General features: G+C 33.2%; 2 protein-coding genes across 4 annotated transcripts in view; one reads left to right on the top strand and one right to left on the bottom strand.

Moving 5' to 3' along the window:
• The window catches only part of LOC132728699 (death-associated protein kinase 1-like), a gene marked incomplete at its 5' end in the record, with an annotated part of 107,046 nt that overhangs the window by 74,975 nt on the left and 13,001 nt on the right, over positions 1-19,070 (bottom strand).
• LOC132728703 (uncharacterized) lies at positions 12,828-15,438 on the top strand. The gene has a single exon (XM_060714384.1). It carries the CDS (start codon positions 13,064-13,066, stop codon positions 14,885-14,887), a length of 1,824 nt encoding a protein of 607 aa, XP_060570367.1. The 5' UTR covers positions 12,828-13,063; the 3' UTR covers positions 14,888-15,438.

The raw sequence follows: 19,070 nt of genomic DNA, 5'->3' as shown, positions 1-19,070 counted from the left end.
AATCAATCTTGACTTATTTATAGTCTATCTTGACTTGTTCATGGTCTATCTTGACTTATTCATAGTCTATCTTGACTTGTTCATGGTCTATCTTGACTTATTTATAGTCTATCTTGACTTGTTCATGGTCTATCTTGACTTATTTATAGTCTATCTTGACTTGTTCATGGTCTATCTTGACTTATTAATAGTCTACTTTGATTTATTCATAATCTATCTGGACTTATTATAGTCTATCTTGTCTTGTTCATAGTTAATCTTGACTTATTTGTGGTCTCTCTTGACTAATTCATAGTTGATTTATTCATTATCTATCTTGACTAATTCATAATCTATCTGGACTTATTCATAATCATTAACAATCATACAAAACCACATAAAAACACAGTAGATATTGTAAACTAATTACCAATTTGAGATGTAATAACAAGAGCACCGCTAGGCGGAGCATTATATGCCCGAAAGTGTTTTTTTTTTAGTAAGGATGAAGCATTTGTAAGACATGGGAATAAGCTGTTCATCCTATAAAATTTTACAGCTGTAGGTTGATTAATAGTTATTAATAATGACCTTAACCTTTAACCTTGTGACCCCAAAATCAGTAGGGGTTTTCTACCTTATATGGACAATCATCCTAAGAAGTTTGAATTTTGTGGGCCAATTGGAACTTTAATTATGCTCTAGAAACTGTTTTCAGTATTAAGGTAAAAGTGACTTTGACCTTGTGACCCCAAAATCAATAGGGGTTTTCTACCCAATATGGACAATCATCCTATGAAGTTTGAATAAAGTGAGCCAAATGGAACTTATGTTATGCTCCGGAAACTGTTTTTGGTTTAAAGGTAATTTTGACCTTGACCTTTGACCTAGTGACCCCAAAATCAAAAGGGGTCTTTTGCCCAACATGGACAATCATCTTATGAAGTTTGAACATTGTGGGCCAAATGGAACTATGCTCCGAAAACTGTTTTCAGTATTAAGGATATAGTGATCTTGACCCTTGACCTTTTGACCCCAAAATCAATAGGGGTCTTCTACCCAATATGGACAATCATCCTATGAAGTTTGAACATTGTGGGCCAAATGGAACTTAAGTTATGCTCCGGAAACTGTTTTCAGTATCAAGGTAATAGTGACCTTGACCTTTGACCTTGTGACCCCAAAGTCAATAGGGGTCTTCTACCCAATATGGACAATCATCCTATGAAGTTTCAACATTGTCGGCCAAATGGAACTTAAGTTGTGCTCGGAAACTGTTTTCAGTTTTAAGGTAATAGTGACCTTGACCTTTGACCTTGTGACCCCAAAGTCAATAGGGGTCTTATACCCAATATGGACAATCATCCTATGAAGTTTGAACATTGTGGGCCAATTGGAACTTAAGTTTTGCTCCGGAAACTGTTTTCAGTATCAAGGTAATAGTGACCTTGACCTTTGACCTTGTGACCCCAAAATCAATAGGGGTCTTCTACCAAATATGGACAATCATGATATGAAGTTTGAACATTGTGGGTCGAATGGAATTAAAGTTATGCTCCGGAAACTGTTTTCAGTTTAAAGGTCATAGTGACCTTGACCTTTGACCTTTTGACCCAAAAATCAATAGGGGTCTTCTACCCAACATGGACAATCATCCTATGAAGTTTGAACATTGTGGGCCAATTGGATCTTAAGTTATGCTCCGGAAACTGTTTTCAGTATCAAGGTCATAGTGACCTTGACCTTTGACCTTGTGACCCCAAAATCAATAGGGGTCTTCTACCCAATATGGACAATCATCCTATGAAGTTTGAACATTATGGGTCGAATGGAACTTAAGTTATGCTCCGGAAACTGTTTTCAGTTTTAAGGTCATAGTGACCTTGACCTTTGACCTTTTGACCCCAAAATCAATAGGGGTCTTCTACCCAATATGGACAATCATCCTATGAAGTTTGAACATTGTGGGCCAAATGGAACTTAAGTTATGCTCCGGAAACCAAATTGCTAACGGACAGACGGACGTACGGACGGATGGACGGACAGACAGACAGACAGACAGACAGACGGACGCCAGGGGGTATAACATAATATGCCCTTTCGGGCATATAAAAAGTTATTCAGACAATACTGTGTTTTTATTATGATAACTTTTATATTAAAACCAATGTAAACTAAGTTGAGCGATTGCAACTCATAAATGAGATTGTTAATAGCTAAAAGTTGAACATGGGAAAATATAAACAAATTTCAAAATATTACAAAAACATGACAATTACATTTATATATATATTTATTTTGCATGAAAAATGAGCCAAAATAAATTAAAACATGTTGTAAAGTTAAACCATTTGTTTAATATTTTAACATGCGTTAATAATCTCATGTCTAAGTAGTACAGCTCGATTCAATATTTCTTTCATTATCTGTTTACATCAATATTGACAAATAGGGATGTCGATAATTCTTATATAAAAGCATACTATTTATCGCCTTAATCTTTAAACAACTTAACAATTACTCATATTTTATCTGTTCCGCGTAATAGCGTAGTGATAGTTGGCTTCTTCAGGGTAGAGACCCTGGTTCGATTCCTGGAAATTTTTCTTGTCATTTTTTGTTTGTTTGTTTTTAGATATATTTCAACGAACTGGATTTTAGTTGTTGTGAATTTATTTCACACAATACTATTTGAGAACATTTAGTTTTACACACTTTCGCTTTCAGCAGGTTAAGTTAGAGGCAATACAGTCATGAGTAGAGTAATAAATGAGAAACGGAAGAAAATTTAATATATAAATACACAAATGAGCCGAAATTGTTAAAGAATGCCGTAAATTGAAATAGAATTAAATTGACAATGCTATTCAATCTGTTCGATGACTGTTAAAATCAAATACATTCAATTTTGCTAAACCGTTTAACTCTTAACTGTACAAAATAGTAAATAAATCAGAGGTTTATAAAAGAGAATATAAAATATTTCTGAAAGTAAAAACCATACAGACACACAAAAATATTGCACAATTGCAGATTTGAACTTAAAATAGAAAACAATTTTCTTAACATGAACATCTGAACTCTCTAACCACTACACTACTCGGATTTACGTATCCACTTTTATCCTTCTATATTGAAACTAGAACTATCACTAAATGTGATTAATACCCCCACAAGTCTGCTTCGGAAATGAGGATGTTACTAGTAACAGAATACCTTGTAAAAGAATTGAAACATAGAGTTATGGTTGTGGGCAATTAAAGATAATTGTGGTTCATGTATGTTGCATTTCCTTTCAATGTGGTTGGCCATTGATGAAGGTTAATTGAATTACTCTGTAATTAGTCCAGAAAGACAAAGAAAAAGAACAAAGGGCAAACACTCTATAAATACTGAAGATAGAGTTATAGTTCTTGTGCACTGCACTTCCTCTTATTGTGCTTGACCATTGTATGAAGTTGTTTTGAATTCCAACCAGTACGTTTTAAGTTATGCTCCGGACAAGGAAAAGTATCAAAGGGCAGTAACTCTGTATTTTGTCAAAATGGAGTTATGGCTCTTGTGCACTGCACTTCCTTTGAATGTCCTTGACAACTGTATGAAGTTGTACTGAATTCCAAACAGTAGTTTTCAAGTCATGCTCTGGACAAGGAAAAGTAACAATGGGCAATAACTGTGTAATTAGTCAAGATGGAGTTATGGTTCTTGTGCACTGCACTTCCCCTTATTGTGCTTGACCATTGTATGAAGTTGTTTTGAATTCCAACCAGTAGTTTTCAAGTCATGCTCTGGACAAGGAAAAGTAACAAAGGGCAGTAACTCTGTAATAAGTCAAGATGGAGTTATGGTTCTTATGCACTGCACTTCCTCTCAATGTGCTTGACCATTGTATGAAGTTATAATGAATTCCAACAATAAGTCTTCAAGTTATGGTCCGGACAAAAGAAAGCAATGGAAAAGTAACAAAGGGCAATAACTCTGTAATTAGTCAAGATGGAGTTATGGTTCTTGTGCACTGCACTTCCCCTTATTGTGCTTGACCATTGTATGAAGTTGTTTTGAATTCCAACCAGTAGTTTTAAAGTCATGCTCTGGACAAGGAAAAGAAACAAAGTGCAGTAACTCTGTAATAAGTCAAAATGGAGTTATGGTTCTTGTGCACTGCACTTCCTCTCAATGTGCTGGACCATTGTATAAAGTTATAATGAATTCCAACAATTAGTCTTCAAGTTATGGTCCGGACAAAAGAAAGCAATGGAAAAGTAATAAAGGGCAATAACTCTGTAATTACTTTAGATAGAGTTAAGGTTCTTATGCACTGCACTTCCTCTCAATGTGCTTGACCATTGTATGTAGTTATATTGAATTCCAACCATTAGTCTTCAAGTTATGCTCCGGACAAAAAAAAGAAGGCAATTGAAAGCAACAAAGGGCAATAACTCTGTAATTACTTTAGATAGAGTTATGGTTCTTGTGCACTGCACTTCCCCTTATTGTGTTTGACAATTGTATGAAGTTGTTTTGAATTCCAACCAGTAGTTTTCAAGTTATGCCACGGACAAGGAAAAGTAACAAAGGGCAATAACTCTGTAATTAGTCAAGATAGAGTTATGTTTCTTACGCACTGCACTTCCTCTCAATGTGCTTGACCATTGTATGTAGTTATATTGAATTCCAACCATTAGTCTTCAAGTTATGCTCCGGACAAGGAAAATGCAACAGACAAAAAACAAGAGGGCCATGATGGCCCTAGATCGCTCACCTGAATTATCAAACTCATCCAAACAATTACCTAGACAAGCATTCTGACCAAAGTCTCATGACAGGTGAGTCAAAAATGTGACCACTACAGTGTTAACAAGGATTATCCATATTTGAGCAGTGCGACCTAGTTTTTTACCCAGGTGACACATATTCAAACTTGACCTAGAAATCATCAAAACAAACTTTCAGACCAATTTCCAGGATACTTGGATCAAAACAGTAGCAACTAGAGTGTTAACAAGATTTTTCTATTTTTAGCTCCGGTGACCTAGTTTCACATGCGATTTCGAACTCATCCAAGCAATTACCTAGACAAACATCCTGACCAAGTTTGATGATAATTGAGTCGAAAATGTGACCACTAGAATGTTAACAAGGTTTTTCCATATTTGGGCGGTGTGACCTAGTTTTTCATCCAAGATGACCCATGTTCGATCTTGACTTAGAAATCATCAAAACAAACTTTCAGACCAATTAACAGAATATTTGGATCACAACAGTAGCCACTAGAGTGTTAACAAGATTTTTTCTATTTTTAGCTCCTGTGACCTAGTTTTTCATCCGAAATGTCCCATGTTCGATTTATTCCCAGCAATGACCTAGACAAGTTTCCTGACCAAGTTTGATGACAATTGAGTCAAAATTGTGACCACTAGAGTGTTAACAAGGTTTTTCTATTTTTAGCTCCTGTGACCTAGTTTTTCATCCGAGATGACCCATGTTCGAACTCATCCGAGCTATCACCTAGACAAGCATCTTGATCAAGTTTGATGATGATTGATGCAAAAATGTGACCGCTAAAGTGTTAACAAGGTTTTTCTATTTTTAGCTCTGGTGACCTACTTTTTCATCTGAGATGACCCATGTTCGAACTCATCCAAGCTATCAACTAGATAAGCATCCTGACCAAGTTTAATGATGATTGATGCAAAAATGTGACCACTAGAGTGTTCACAAGGTTTTTCTATTCATAGCTCCGGTGACCTAGTTTTTCATCCGAGATGACCCATATTCGAACTCATCCGAGCTATTATCTAAACAAGCATCCTGACAAAGTTTGATGATGATTGGGTCAAAAATGTGACCACTAGAGTGTTCACAAGGTTTTTCTATTTTTAGCTCCTGTGACCTAGTTTTTCATCAGAGATGACCCATGTTCGAACTCATCCAAGCAATTGACTAGACAAGCATTCTGACCAAGTTTGATGATGATTGGTTCAAAAATGTGACCACTAGAGTGTTCACAAGGTTTTTCTATTTATAGCTCCTGTGACCTACTTTTTCATCCGAGATGACCCATGTTCGAACTCATCCAAGCTATCACCTAGACAAACATCCTGACCAAGTTTGATGATGATTGGGTCAAAAATGTGACCTCTAGAGTGTTCACAAGGTTTTTCTATTTTTAGCTCTTGTGACCTAGTTTTTCATCCGAGATGACCCATGTTCGAACTCATCCGAGCTTTCAACTAGATAAGCATCCTGACCAAGTTTGATGATGATTGAGGCAAAAATGCGACCGCTAGAGTGTTCACAAGCAATTGTGGACGGCCGGACGGACAACGGACGACGGACGACGGACATTCACCGATCCTAAAAGCTCACCCTGAGCAAGCTCAGGTGAGCTAAAAAGCAATGGAAAAGCAACAAAGGGCAATAACTCTGTAATTACTTTAGATAGAGTTATGGTTCTTGTGCACTGAACTTCCCCTTATTGTGTTTGACAATTGTATGAAGTTGTTTTGAATTCCAACCAGTAGTTTTCAAGTTATGCCCCGGACAAGGAAAAGTAACAAAGGGCAATAACTCTGTAATTAGTCAAGATAGAGTTATGGTTCTTGTGCACTGCGCTTCCTCTCAATGTGCTTGACCATTGTATGTAGTTATATTGAATTCCAACCATAAGTTTTCAAGTTATGCTCCGGACAAGGAAAATGCAACGGACGTCTGGACCGACCGACCGACCGCCCGACCGACCGACCGACCACCGGGTGACTCCTATATACCCCCCCAAACTTCGTTTTTGTGGGTATAATAAAATATCTGAATAACTTGCACAACCCATTATATCATAATGGTGCAACCGATAAATGTAAACGTTATCGTGTTGGTTAAAGTAGTTTATGGTATCAACTGCTATTTATAAATCTATTGTCAATATCATGAAAAGGTGTATAGATACCAGTAAACTCTACACGCATTTTAAACCTCTCAATGGATAGACTTATACTTCCTCATTTAAACCATTTTAAAAACGACTAGACAGACAGCATTGCATATTTTAAATTAAAAAAATCATGGCACAATCCAGGATAGACTTCAGTGCTTCATCTACACAGGACTCTGATGAAGTTCAGGAAATGTTTTGTGAACATTGTGATAAACATGACAAGCAATATGTTCCTGCTAATGGATTTTGTGAGGAATGTTTTGAGTACTTGTGTGCTATATGTGTAAAATTTCATAAAAGATTATTGGTCTCCCATACCATCAAAGATAAGGATAACATGCCACAGGATTTCTGTCTAGAGAAATGTTCTGTTCATCAAGATGAATTGGTCAAGTTCTACTGCCAAGCTTGTAAGAAATTTGCCTGTAATGAATGCAAGACTCAGGACCATGGGACCTGTAGTATGGTCAGTCATTTGCCAGCCCTTGTTCCAGGGATTGAAAACAGCCAAGAAATAAAAGAACTCACTGAAAATCTTGATATGTTAATGAAGGATTTGGAATATACAGAAAAACATGTTAACATAAACATGAAATATGTCGCTTCACAAGAAATAAAGATATTAGATACGGTCATGAAAAAAAAGAAAGAAATATTGTCAGTGTTTGTAAAACAGCAGACAGATATAATTCAAGACTTTGAGAAAAAAATGGAAGAAATCTTACAAAGACTTGAAGAAGAGAAAAAAGAGAAAATTAAAAAATTACAAGAAAATCAAAGGAAATTAGAAAAGTTATTAAATGATGAGGAAAATGAAATTAAGAGGAAAATTGAAATCATAAAAAAGAATGACAAGAAAGTTTTGCAGACAATCATTGAAGAAACCTCGAAAATGAAAACAAAACTAAACAGCATATCAACAGAGTTGGTGCATCATCAAGGTACAGATCAAAGATGTAAAATGTTTGTTGTTATGAAGAAAGGGCAGGAACTCAATGAACAATTAAAACCAGATGCAGATAAACAATGTAAAAACAATTCAATTCATTATTACAAAGTAGAATGCAAAGCTTTGGAACAAAATGCTACCAATTTACAAGACTGTGACAAATTTTTCACCTATCAAGATATACATGAATCTGAAGTTCAAAGAACTGCAAGTTATTACACAGATATAAAATGCACACATGTCAGCGTGTCATCCATATGCTTGTTATATGTAAAATTAATTATTCAAAACTAAATATATTCAAGGATATGTCGGTCAGTACTTCATCATATGATACAATAGACCTGCCTTCCAACCCATGGACTGTTGCTAAAGTTGACAATAACAAAGCTGCTGTCACATTTCCTCAACTAGGAATAGTAAGACTGATAACATTCTCTAAGTCTATGACAGTGACCAACACTGAAGATATAAAAGTAGGAAGTTGTTGTTGTGGTGTTGCCTATAGTAACAACAAGCTTATAGTGTCTTACATGAAGTTGCCAGCAACAGTGAAGATACTTGACATGTCTGGTAAAGTAATAAAAACAATTGATATAGATCAGCATGGGAAATGTCTATTTGCTAATCCTTATAGCTTAACAGTCAGTGCAGACCGCACAGTTATATATGTATCTGACTTGGGGAAAAACTGTGTGATAGGTTTAACCTTTGACGGGAATGTCAAGGCCATTTACAAGGATGACCAGCTGGAAAGACCATATCAACTGACAGTAGATAGGTCTGGGGCAGTGTTTGTATGTGGTGGTTCTTCACAAAATATACATCAATTATCACCTGACCTGACCAAGGTGAAGATTCTACTGGATGAGGAACGAGGAATAATTGAACCATCAGGTGTGGCATACTGCCAGAATACAAACAGATTGTATGTGAGTCAAAGTTATGATAACATTAAAGTGTATGATTTATCACTGGAATAAACTATTTCTATCTGAATAGCCTGCAGAAAATACTTGACCAAAGTTACAACTATTTCCTATTTCAATATAAAATTTTTACTCCATGTTATTCTAATGCAGCTGTAAATGATCAAACTAACTCAGACTTCATGCAATTACTTCAAGAAACAAGCATTTGATAGTATTGCGGGCAATACAGTAGTCCCCTACCGGTCCCTCAAAAAGTTCTTTAATTGTCATACACTCCTGTGTATTGCCATTTATAATGAATTTGAGGATGAAGTCTGTATTTGAAAATATCAACCACAAAACATAATAAAATAAGTTTGTCTATATCACAGTAATGTGTTAAGTTTCCATGCTTAGTAAGGAAATTATGTTTATACAACCTTGTCATATTATTACGATGTGGGGTTTTAAAGTAAATCCTATAAGGAATGAAGAAGTTGGAGTGAAAATACCAGTTTCTCGAAAAAAATCTAAGTTCAAGGGGGACATAATTCTGGAAATAGTCTTGCTAGAGTATTTAACCTTCTCAAAAATGTCGAGTGATAACAAGAAACATATATATGAAGTTTAAAGTAGATACATTAGGAAATAAAGAAGTTATTTAAAAAAGACAACATTTTTTCCCCTAAAAAATCTAAGTTCAAGGGAGGTAATACTGATATTTTTTGTGCTAGAGTTATAAACCTTGTCACATATGATGTGGTTGATGACCAGAAACTTATATTTAAAGTTTGAAGTAAACACCTTAAGAACATATAGTGAAAAAGATGAAAAATTTAAATCAGAAATCTTGAAATTCAGGCTATTTGTTGCCATAGCAACCAGAATTTTCAACATAGGAAGAAAAGAAAAAGATGTGCATTATCTCCAGACTGCCATCTACCCATATTTCAAGTTTCATAAAAATATCTTCAGTACTTTTTGAGTTATCACTGGATCCAGTTTATGTGTTAAATTTGCCATATTTTCAGACTATTTGTTGCCATAGCAACCAGAATTTTCAACATAGGAAGAAAAAAAAAAGACGTGCATAATCTCCATACTGCCATCTATCCATATATCAAGTTTCATAAAAATATTTTCAGTACTTTTTGCGTTATCGCGGGATCCAGTTTTGTGGACGGACGGACTGACGGACTGACAGACAGACAGACAGACAGACGGACAGACAGACAGACGGACGGAGGGTAAACCTAAAGTCCCCTCCGGTTAAACCGGTAGGGGACTAATAAAGTGTATGATTTATCACTGGAATAAAACTATTTCTATGTGAATGGCCTGCAGAAAAGATTTGAAAAATATTATACAGTCTACTCCACTTATAACGAGATCGATTTTAATGCGGTACCGTTTATAACGTACATTCTACTGTGTCCTGGCCTTTTTCCTTCTATTTTCCTTTCATTTTATATTGTTTATAACGAGATCGGTTTTAGCGAGATATCGGTTACAACGTACATATATTCGCCTTCCCATGCGTAATTATCAGAATTTTAATGAGGTCACATCATTGGCACTTCGTCTGCATCAGTTTGACACCTTCAGAAAAACAATGGTGACCATAAACAAAGGTCAACTGAGGTAGAAATTATTGAGCAATTAGCATCAAATGTGTCAGTCTTGTTTTGTCAGCGCTCCGGGCTAAATTGTCCTTTAAGTGATGAAATGTTATAACAAAACAATTTCATTGAGTGATAAGCTTGCACAAAGGAAGTGGCTAATTTCTTGCAGTGTATTTCAGTGCTCGTGAGAAATAAACTGCATGACTTTTGAAAAAAAAAGAAATTTAAAATGTACATATTAATAAAAACACACGCGGTTTGACATTGTATGGGTTTTCATAATTTTTGTTTAAATTCTATGATAGCTAAAAATATTTATTTACCTGTATGTATATTTTAAAAAAAACAACTATCGAGTGCAAAGAGTTACCACCCCCACCCCCCGTCCATTATGAACTCTTCAAAAAAGAGTTACGCGAATGCGGAAGTAGAAATAAATGATGTTCGATGGTGTCCGATCTCTCAATTTGTTCTAGCTGTCCCGGTTATAACGACAACCGGTAATAAAGAGGAATCATGCGAAGTCCCGACGATCTCGTTATATCAGGAGTGCACTGTATATAAAATTTCATTCCATTGAATTGCAAAAGGATTATAATGATGAATTTTTAAAATAAAAAATGTTTTGTATTTATAATATTGTGTATTTATCATTAGCCAATAACTGGTTAGAAAATTTAATAACTGGTAGCCAGGGTAGTAAACAACTAAAGAAATTTTAATTAAAAAAAAATACAATGTTTGTTTCTTCATGACAAGATATTACATTTTGTTTGTATTTTATTTGAATTTTTTTCAGACTGCACAGCTAATATATAATGAAATGGACAATAGTCATTCCATAATTGGATATGTTTTGTAATCATTGTTAAGTAAAACAAAATACAAACAAAATGTGATATCTTAGAATCTAAGAAATCTTTTATAATGATCGGATAAACATTAAACACGGTTATCAAGTCACCGTTTATACAATTAACATTTTGGCCAACCGTAACATACCTTGTTTTGTGTCATAATGCCTTTATGTTTGAGAAATATGAGAACAATTTAGTCTACACGTCTTAAACTTTTGGTACACTATAATTAAATAAATGATTCTTTGTACTTTATAATTTTAATCTATAATTCTTTTATTTTTTTCTCTATAATTTATGTAGTGTTATTTTCCTGCACATTTGTGAAACCTCAATGTAAGCTACAAACTTCATTTTTGTCACTATATGTTTAAATGAATAAAATTGTACCTACTGTAACCCTATATACATTTATTACTATCAGATCAGATTTGTTTTGTAAATAAAGGTAAATGATATCATTCTGTGTGTATTGTTTTCATCTCTACATTTTGATTTCTAAATCAATTACTGCAATATTTATTACTAAGATTAAATCTAAAATCAAATTGATTTTGAGAATCGAGAATGGACTATTTAATGTTTTAGAAATTAAAATAAAATGCTGTTAGCTTCAAAGATTTTTGCTATAACTAATATCAAAATTTGACGATTACTATTGATAATGTATTTTTTGTTAATTAAATATAAGTTTTCAAAGAATTTTTTAGTATAGGAATTATAAACAGAATTACTCTAAAATAAAATTTCAAAAGTTTGCAAATAAGGTGCTATAAACAAGGGCAAGCAATATCTGTAGGTGAATTTCTGTAGGTGCTCAAGACCCAGCATTGTGGTGTGGTGGTTTCTTACAGCCCTAGCAGCTTTGCACATATACAAAATGTACACTATTCATTGTATGAGATCTGCTTTTTTTCATAAGAAGTGTAGTCAAACACAAAAATATCTTCATATTAACGTAACATAAATGATTTAACTAATTCAACATATATGGTATACTTTGAACAAATGAAAATTTTGAACCTTGTTTAAACCTTTTTAAAACATATAAATTTCATTATGTACTCTTTAACATGTTGACATGTGTTATAGTTCCAAAGTTCCTTAAAATCTATTTTTAGTAATTTTTGTTACTATTTTTAACTGTCATGTGACAAACCATCCTCCACAATACTCATTTATAAACCATAATGAAGTACCATAAAGGTTTGAAACTGGTATATTAAATATTTTTTTCTCAAATTATTCTATTAATGTGTTTGTTTTTTTCTTTTCTTCCTTTTCATTTGTTTGTAGAATGATGATCTTTTCAAGACATGTAAAAACTTATATTATGAATGGAAAATACTGTCAAACCAGAACATGAAACTATTTAAGCAATATCTATTGAGGTCCATCCAAGGACAATTTAATACTGTATTGTTTCATCAGTATTGGTTAAGTGATCTGAAAAATGTTGTTTAAGTAAATATGAGAACACAGGCACTTAAGATACTAGATAAAGGGTGATCACAATAGCATACCTTAAGCATGTTGTGATCTGGTGAGCAAAAAAAAATGTTCATTGACATAATGATGTTCAATCTTTCTCCTTAAGTAAAATAGTTATTCATGTAGCATTAACCTGGCAACGTTATGACGTAGCTTATCTTATCAACTGCTTTTTTTAAATCCTCTTTCAATACCCCACTTGAAAAGCAAATAATCTATCAGTGGGTAGGTTTATACTTCCTGTTTTTCAACAATTTTAAACACAACTTAAGGATAGAAAGTTCTGTGTTGTAAATTTTAAGTTTGAAACAAAAATAATCATGGCACAATCCAGGATAGACTTCAGTGCTTCATCTACAGATGACTCTGATGAAGTTCAGGAAATGTTTTGTGAACATTGTGATAAACATGACAAGCAATATGTTCCTGCTGAAGGATTTTGTGAGGAATGTTTTGAGTACTTGTGTGCTATATGTGTAAAATTTCATAAAAGATATATGGTCTCCCATACCATCAAGGATAAGGATAACATGCCACAGGATTTCTGTCTAGAGAAATGTTCTGTTCATCAAGATGAATTGGTCAAGTTCTACTGCCAAGCTTGCAAGAAATTTGCCTGTACTGAATGCAAGACTCAGGACCATGGGACCTGTAGTATAGTCAGTCATTTGCCAGCCCTTGTTCCAGGGATTGAAAACAGCCAGGAAATTAAAGAACTCACTGAAAATCTTGATATGTTAATGAAGGATTTGGAAAATACAGAAAAACATGTAAACATAAACATGACATATGTCGCTTCACAAGAAACAAAGATATTAGATACAGTTATGGAAAAAAAGAAAGAAATATTGTCAGTGTTTGAAAAACATCAGACAGATATAATTCAAAACTTTGAGAAAAAAATTAAAGAAACCTTACAAAAACTTGAAGAAGAGAAAAAAAAGAAAATTGACAAATTACAAGAGAATCAAAGGAAATTAGAAAAGTTATTAAATGAAGAGGAAAATGAAATAAAGAAGAAAATTGAAATCATAAAAATGAATGACAACAAAAATTTGCAGACAATCACTGAAGAAACCTCAAAAATGAAAACAAAACTAAACAGCATATCAACAGAGTTGGTGCATCATCAAGGTACAGATCAAAGATGTCAAATGTTTGTTGTTATGAAGAAGGGGCAGAAAATCATTGATCAATTGAAGCCAGATGCAGATAAACAATGTAAAAACAATTCAATTCATTATTACAAAGTTGAATGCAAAGCTTCTGAACAGATTATTACCAATTTACAAGACTGTGACAAAATTTTTACCTATCAAGAAATACATGAATCTGAAGTACAAAGAACTGCTAGTTATTACACAGATATTAAATTCAAATGTCACTCCTGGTCATTTTTATGCTTGTTAACAGAAAACTGTCTTTTTATAAGTAACCCTGAATCTTCAAAGCTGATTATTTTCAAGGATTTGTCAGTCAGCACTTCATCATATGATACAATAGACCTGCCTTCGTACCCTTGGGCTGTTGCTAAAGTTGACAATAACAAAGTTGCTGTCACATTTCCTAGACTTGGAACAGTAAAACTGATAACATTCTCTAAGTGTATGACAGTGACCAACACTGAAGATATAGAAGTAGGAGGAGGTTGCCGTGGTGTTGCCTATAGTAACAACAAGCTTATAGTGTCTTACCTAAAGTTTCCAGCAACAGTGAAGATACTTGACATGTCTGGTAAAGTAATAAAAACAATTGATAAAGATCAGCATGGGACATGTCTATTTGCTAATCCTTATAACTTAACAATCAGTGCAGACAACACAGTTATATATGTATCTGACTATATGAAAAACTGTGTGTTAGGTTTAACTTTTGATGGGAAAGTCAAGGCCATTTACAATGATGACAAGCTGAATTGGCTTTATCAACTGACAGTAGATAGGTCTGGGGCAGTGTTTGTATGTGGACGTTTGTCACACAATATACATCAATTATCATCTGACCTGACCAAGGTGAAGATACTGCTGGATAAAAAACAAGGAATATATAGTCCAACAGGTGTGGCATACTGCCAGAATACAAACAGATTATATGTGAGTCAACAAGATGATAACATTAAAGTGTATGATTTATCACTGCTATAAAACTATTTCTATCTGAAAAGCCTGCAGGAAATACTTGAAAAATATTATATATAGAATTTCATTCCATATTTCTTTGAATTGCAAAAGGATTATAATGATGAATTTTAAAATAAAAGATGTACATGTATGTATTATATTTGTGTCTTTCTTGTAGTGGTGTCATATTTATCTGTTTATATAGGTTTGATCGTTAGCCAATAACTGGTTAGAAAATTCAATAACTGGTAACCAGGCTCGTATTAGGCGAACAACTGAAGAAATTTCAATTCCAAAAAAATACATTTGTTCTTCATGACAAGATATGACATTTTGTTTGTATTTTATTTGTATTTTTCTGACTGCACAGCTGTCTTATAGTGAAATAGACAATAGTTATTCCATTATTGGATATGTTTTGTAACCATTGTTGAGTACAACAAAATACAAATTTCAAAGTGTTATTTTTTAGTATTGAAATTATACAAATAATTACTAATAATAAAATTTTAAAAGTTTGCAAATAAGGTGCTATAAACAAGGCCAACCAATATCTGTATCCCAATTTCTCTAGGTGCTCATGACCCAGCATTTAGTGTGTGGTGGTTTCTCACAGCTCTAGCAACTTTGCACATGTAAAATATTCATTGTATGTGATCTGCTTTATTTCATAATCATAAGAAGTGTAGTCAAACACAAAAATATCTTCATATTACATAACCTAAATGATTTAAAATAATTTTCTTTGCAACAAGCTTATTAGCTAATGTTTCTTGTAATATGTAAACCGACTTAAAATAAAGTTTCTTGTATCTTGTATCTTGTATCTTGTATTTAACTAATTCAACATATATTGTATACTTTAAACAAATGACAATTTAAAACATATAAATTTCATTATGTACTTTTATGTTGACATGTGGTATAGTTCCAAAAGTTTCTTTGCAACAAGCTATCATTATCTATTTTTAGTAATTTTTGTTACTATTTTTAACTGTCATGTGACATACCATCCTCCACAATTATAAACCATTATGAAGTATCATAAAGGTTGAAAATTGGTAAATTAAAAGAAATTCTATTGTATTGATGTGTTTGTTTTTTATTCCTTTTCCTTAGTTTGTAGAATGATGATTTTTTCAAGACTTGTATAAACATTAATTATGAATGGAAAATGCTGTATAGTGTCATCACTATTGGCTTAATGATCTGAAAGATGTTGTTTAAGTAAATATGAGAATGGACACTTAAGATACTAGATAAAGGGTGATCACAAAAGCACACCTTATGCATGTGGTGATCTGGTGAGCAAAAAAAATGTTGCTTGACATAATTACATTCAATCTTTCTCCTTATGTAAAATAGTTATTCATGTAGTAATAACCTGGCAACATTATGAACTAGTGTATCTTATCAACTGCTTTTTTATAAATCATATGTCAATACCACATACGTCTTGAAAAGCAAAAAATCTATTAGTGGGTATGCTTACACTGCCCCTTTTTGGATAGAAGGATAGAAAGTTCTGCATTGGAAAATTAAGCTTAAAATGAAACCACAATCCTGGATAGACTTCAGTGTTTCATTTACAGAGGACTCTAATTAAGTTCAGGAAATGTTCTGTGAACATTGTGATAAACATGACAAGCAATATGTTCCTGCTGAGGGATTTTGTGAGGAATGTTTCCTGTGCTTGTGTGGAACATGTCTGAAGTTTCACATACTTTCAAACTATCAAAAATAAGGATAACATGCCACAGGATTTCTGTCTAGAAAAATATTCTATTCATCAATATGAATTAGTCGAGTTCTATTGTCAAGCATTGCAAAATTTTTATTGAATCTTGACTTATTCATAGTCTACATAGTCCATCTTGATTCAATTATAATCTATCTTCACTTACTCAAAGTCTTTTTTTAATTCATTTATCATATATCTTCAGACTTATTCATGGTTTATCTTGATTTATTCATAATCTATCTTGAATATTGACTTATTCATGGTCTATCTTGACTTTATAAATTTGTAGTCTATCTTCATATTCATAATCTATCTTGACTTATTCATTGTCTTTCTTGATTTATTCATAATCTATCTGGACTTATTCATAGTCTATTTTCATTTATTCATAGTCTATCTTGACTTATTCATTCATGCTCTATCTTATTCATGGTCTATAATATTATTGACTTATTTATAGTCTTTTTTTAATTCATTTATCATCTATCTTGACTAATTCATAATTTATCTTGATTTATTTATAATCTTTCTTGACTTATTCATAGTCTATCTTGACTTATTCATAGTTAAAATATCCTAATTTATTCAAAGACTATCTTGATTTACTCATAATCTGTCTTGACTTATTCATAGTCTATTTTGATTTATTCATAGAATATCTTGACTTATTCATGTTCTTTCTTATTCATGGTCTATATTGACTTAATTGTAGTCTTCATTTGTCCATAATCTATCTTGACTAATTCATAGTCTATCATCATATTTTCATAGTTATCTTGACTTATTTATAGTCTATCTGAACTTATTCATAGTTTATCTTGATTTATTCATAATCTACCTTGACTTTTTCATAGTCTATCTTGACTTATCTATAATCCATCTTCACTTATTCATAGTCTTTCTAAATTGATTTATCATCTATCTTGGCTTATTTAAAGTATATCTCAACTTATTCATTCTTGATTCATTAAAAATCTATCTTGACTTATTCATAATCTAACTTGAATTCTTCATAATCTATCTTGACTTATTCATAATCTTCCTTGACTTATTCATACTCTCTCTTGATTTATTCATAATTTATCAGGACTTATTCATAATCATTAACAATCATACATAACCTCATAAAAACACAGTAGATGTAGTGTACAACATTATAACCTAATTACCCATTTTAGCTGAAACAAGGGCAACATTGTCGCAAAATACACCCGTCACAAAAGATTTTAAAGGAGACGTGGGCATAATAGATATGCATATAGGAGATATGCTCTGGGCAATATACGGAAAATATCTGGATATTTTAATCATCTCTAGTGACCTTGAACTTGCAAATGTTAACCTAAATTACATGTGTCACACTTGTAGTCATGATAGTTATCATTTGTGTTACAATCCATCAATAAATGATGACTAAATGGTCCCCATACACAAACTTTGACCTCTCTATGTGACATTGACTTTGGTAGCAGGTACCTGGATTATGTGCGCAATAAGCCTCACAATGGTGAACATTTGTGCCAAGTTACATTAAAATCCCCAGATGAATGTTGAAGTTCAGTTCTGAACAAGCAATTTTCAATTACCACTTTCAAAATACCTTAACCTTTAACCTAGAGACCTGGTTCATGCACTTGTCATTGCTTCTCATAGTGGTGAACATTTCTATGAAGTTTCATTAGAATCCCTCCATGCTTGGAGATATGCTCTACACAAAATTTCTAAATTTTATCATCTTTAGTGACCTTGACCTTGCACGTATTAACCTATATTACATGTTTCACACCAGTAGTTATGATAATGACCATTTGTGTTTCAATCCCTCAATGATGATTACTAAATGGTCCGAATAAACATTTTCATATTTTTATCCAAACTTTGACCCCTGTGACCTTGACCTTGTCAGCAGGGACCTTAATTTTGCATGCAACACTTTGCCTCACAATCATGAACATTTGTGCCACGTTATATTGCAATCCCTCTATGCATATAGAAGTTTTGCTCTGAACAAGTGTTTTTCAATGACCTCTATATGTGACCTTGACCTTTGGCCTAGAAACCTTATTTATTTGCGCAACACAGCTTCTCATAGTGGTGACCATTTGTATGAAGTTTCATTAAAATTACTCCATAAGTGTAGGAGATATGCTTCGGACAAAGTGGACACTGCCCAGCCGGCAGACCGCCAGGGGGGAAACTATAATACGACCCCCCTTTTTCATACGGGCGTAAATACACAAATTTCAAAATATTACAAAAACATGATAATGATGTTTTTTATATACAGTAAAAACCCACTTTGTGACCACCCCAATTTCAAAACTAACCCGCTAATAAGAACAATTTTTTTCAGACCTGATTTTTTCCTTCTTTATTTCAATGGTTGCCAGCCTCGATTTTGAGACCACCCCGTTATTCTATAACACGTTCAGTTAATTCAGTCCTGTTTGTTAATCGTGTACATTT

The sequence above is a fragment of the Ruditapes philippinarum genome, unplaced genomic scaffold (assembly GCF_026571515.1).
Source record: "Ruditapes philippinarum isolate M1 unplaced genomic scaffold, ASM2657151v2 ctg4675_1_1_1_1, whole genome shotgun sequence".
NCBI lineage: Eukaryota > Metazoa > Mollusca > Bivalvia > Venerida > Veneridae > Ruditapes > Ruditapes philippinarum.
The sequence above is the reverse complement of the archived record's forward strand: the minus strand, read 5'-3'. Positions and strand labels throughout refer to the sequence as shown.

Excerpts from the sequence above, each read along its gene's own strand:
- LOC132728703 (XM_060714384.1), top strand. The coding sequence starts at position 13,064 with ATGGCACAATCCAGGATAGACTTCAGTGCTTCATCTACAGATGACTCT.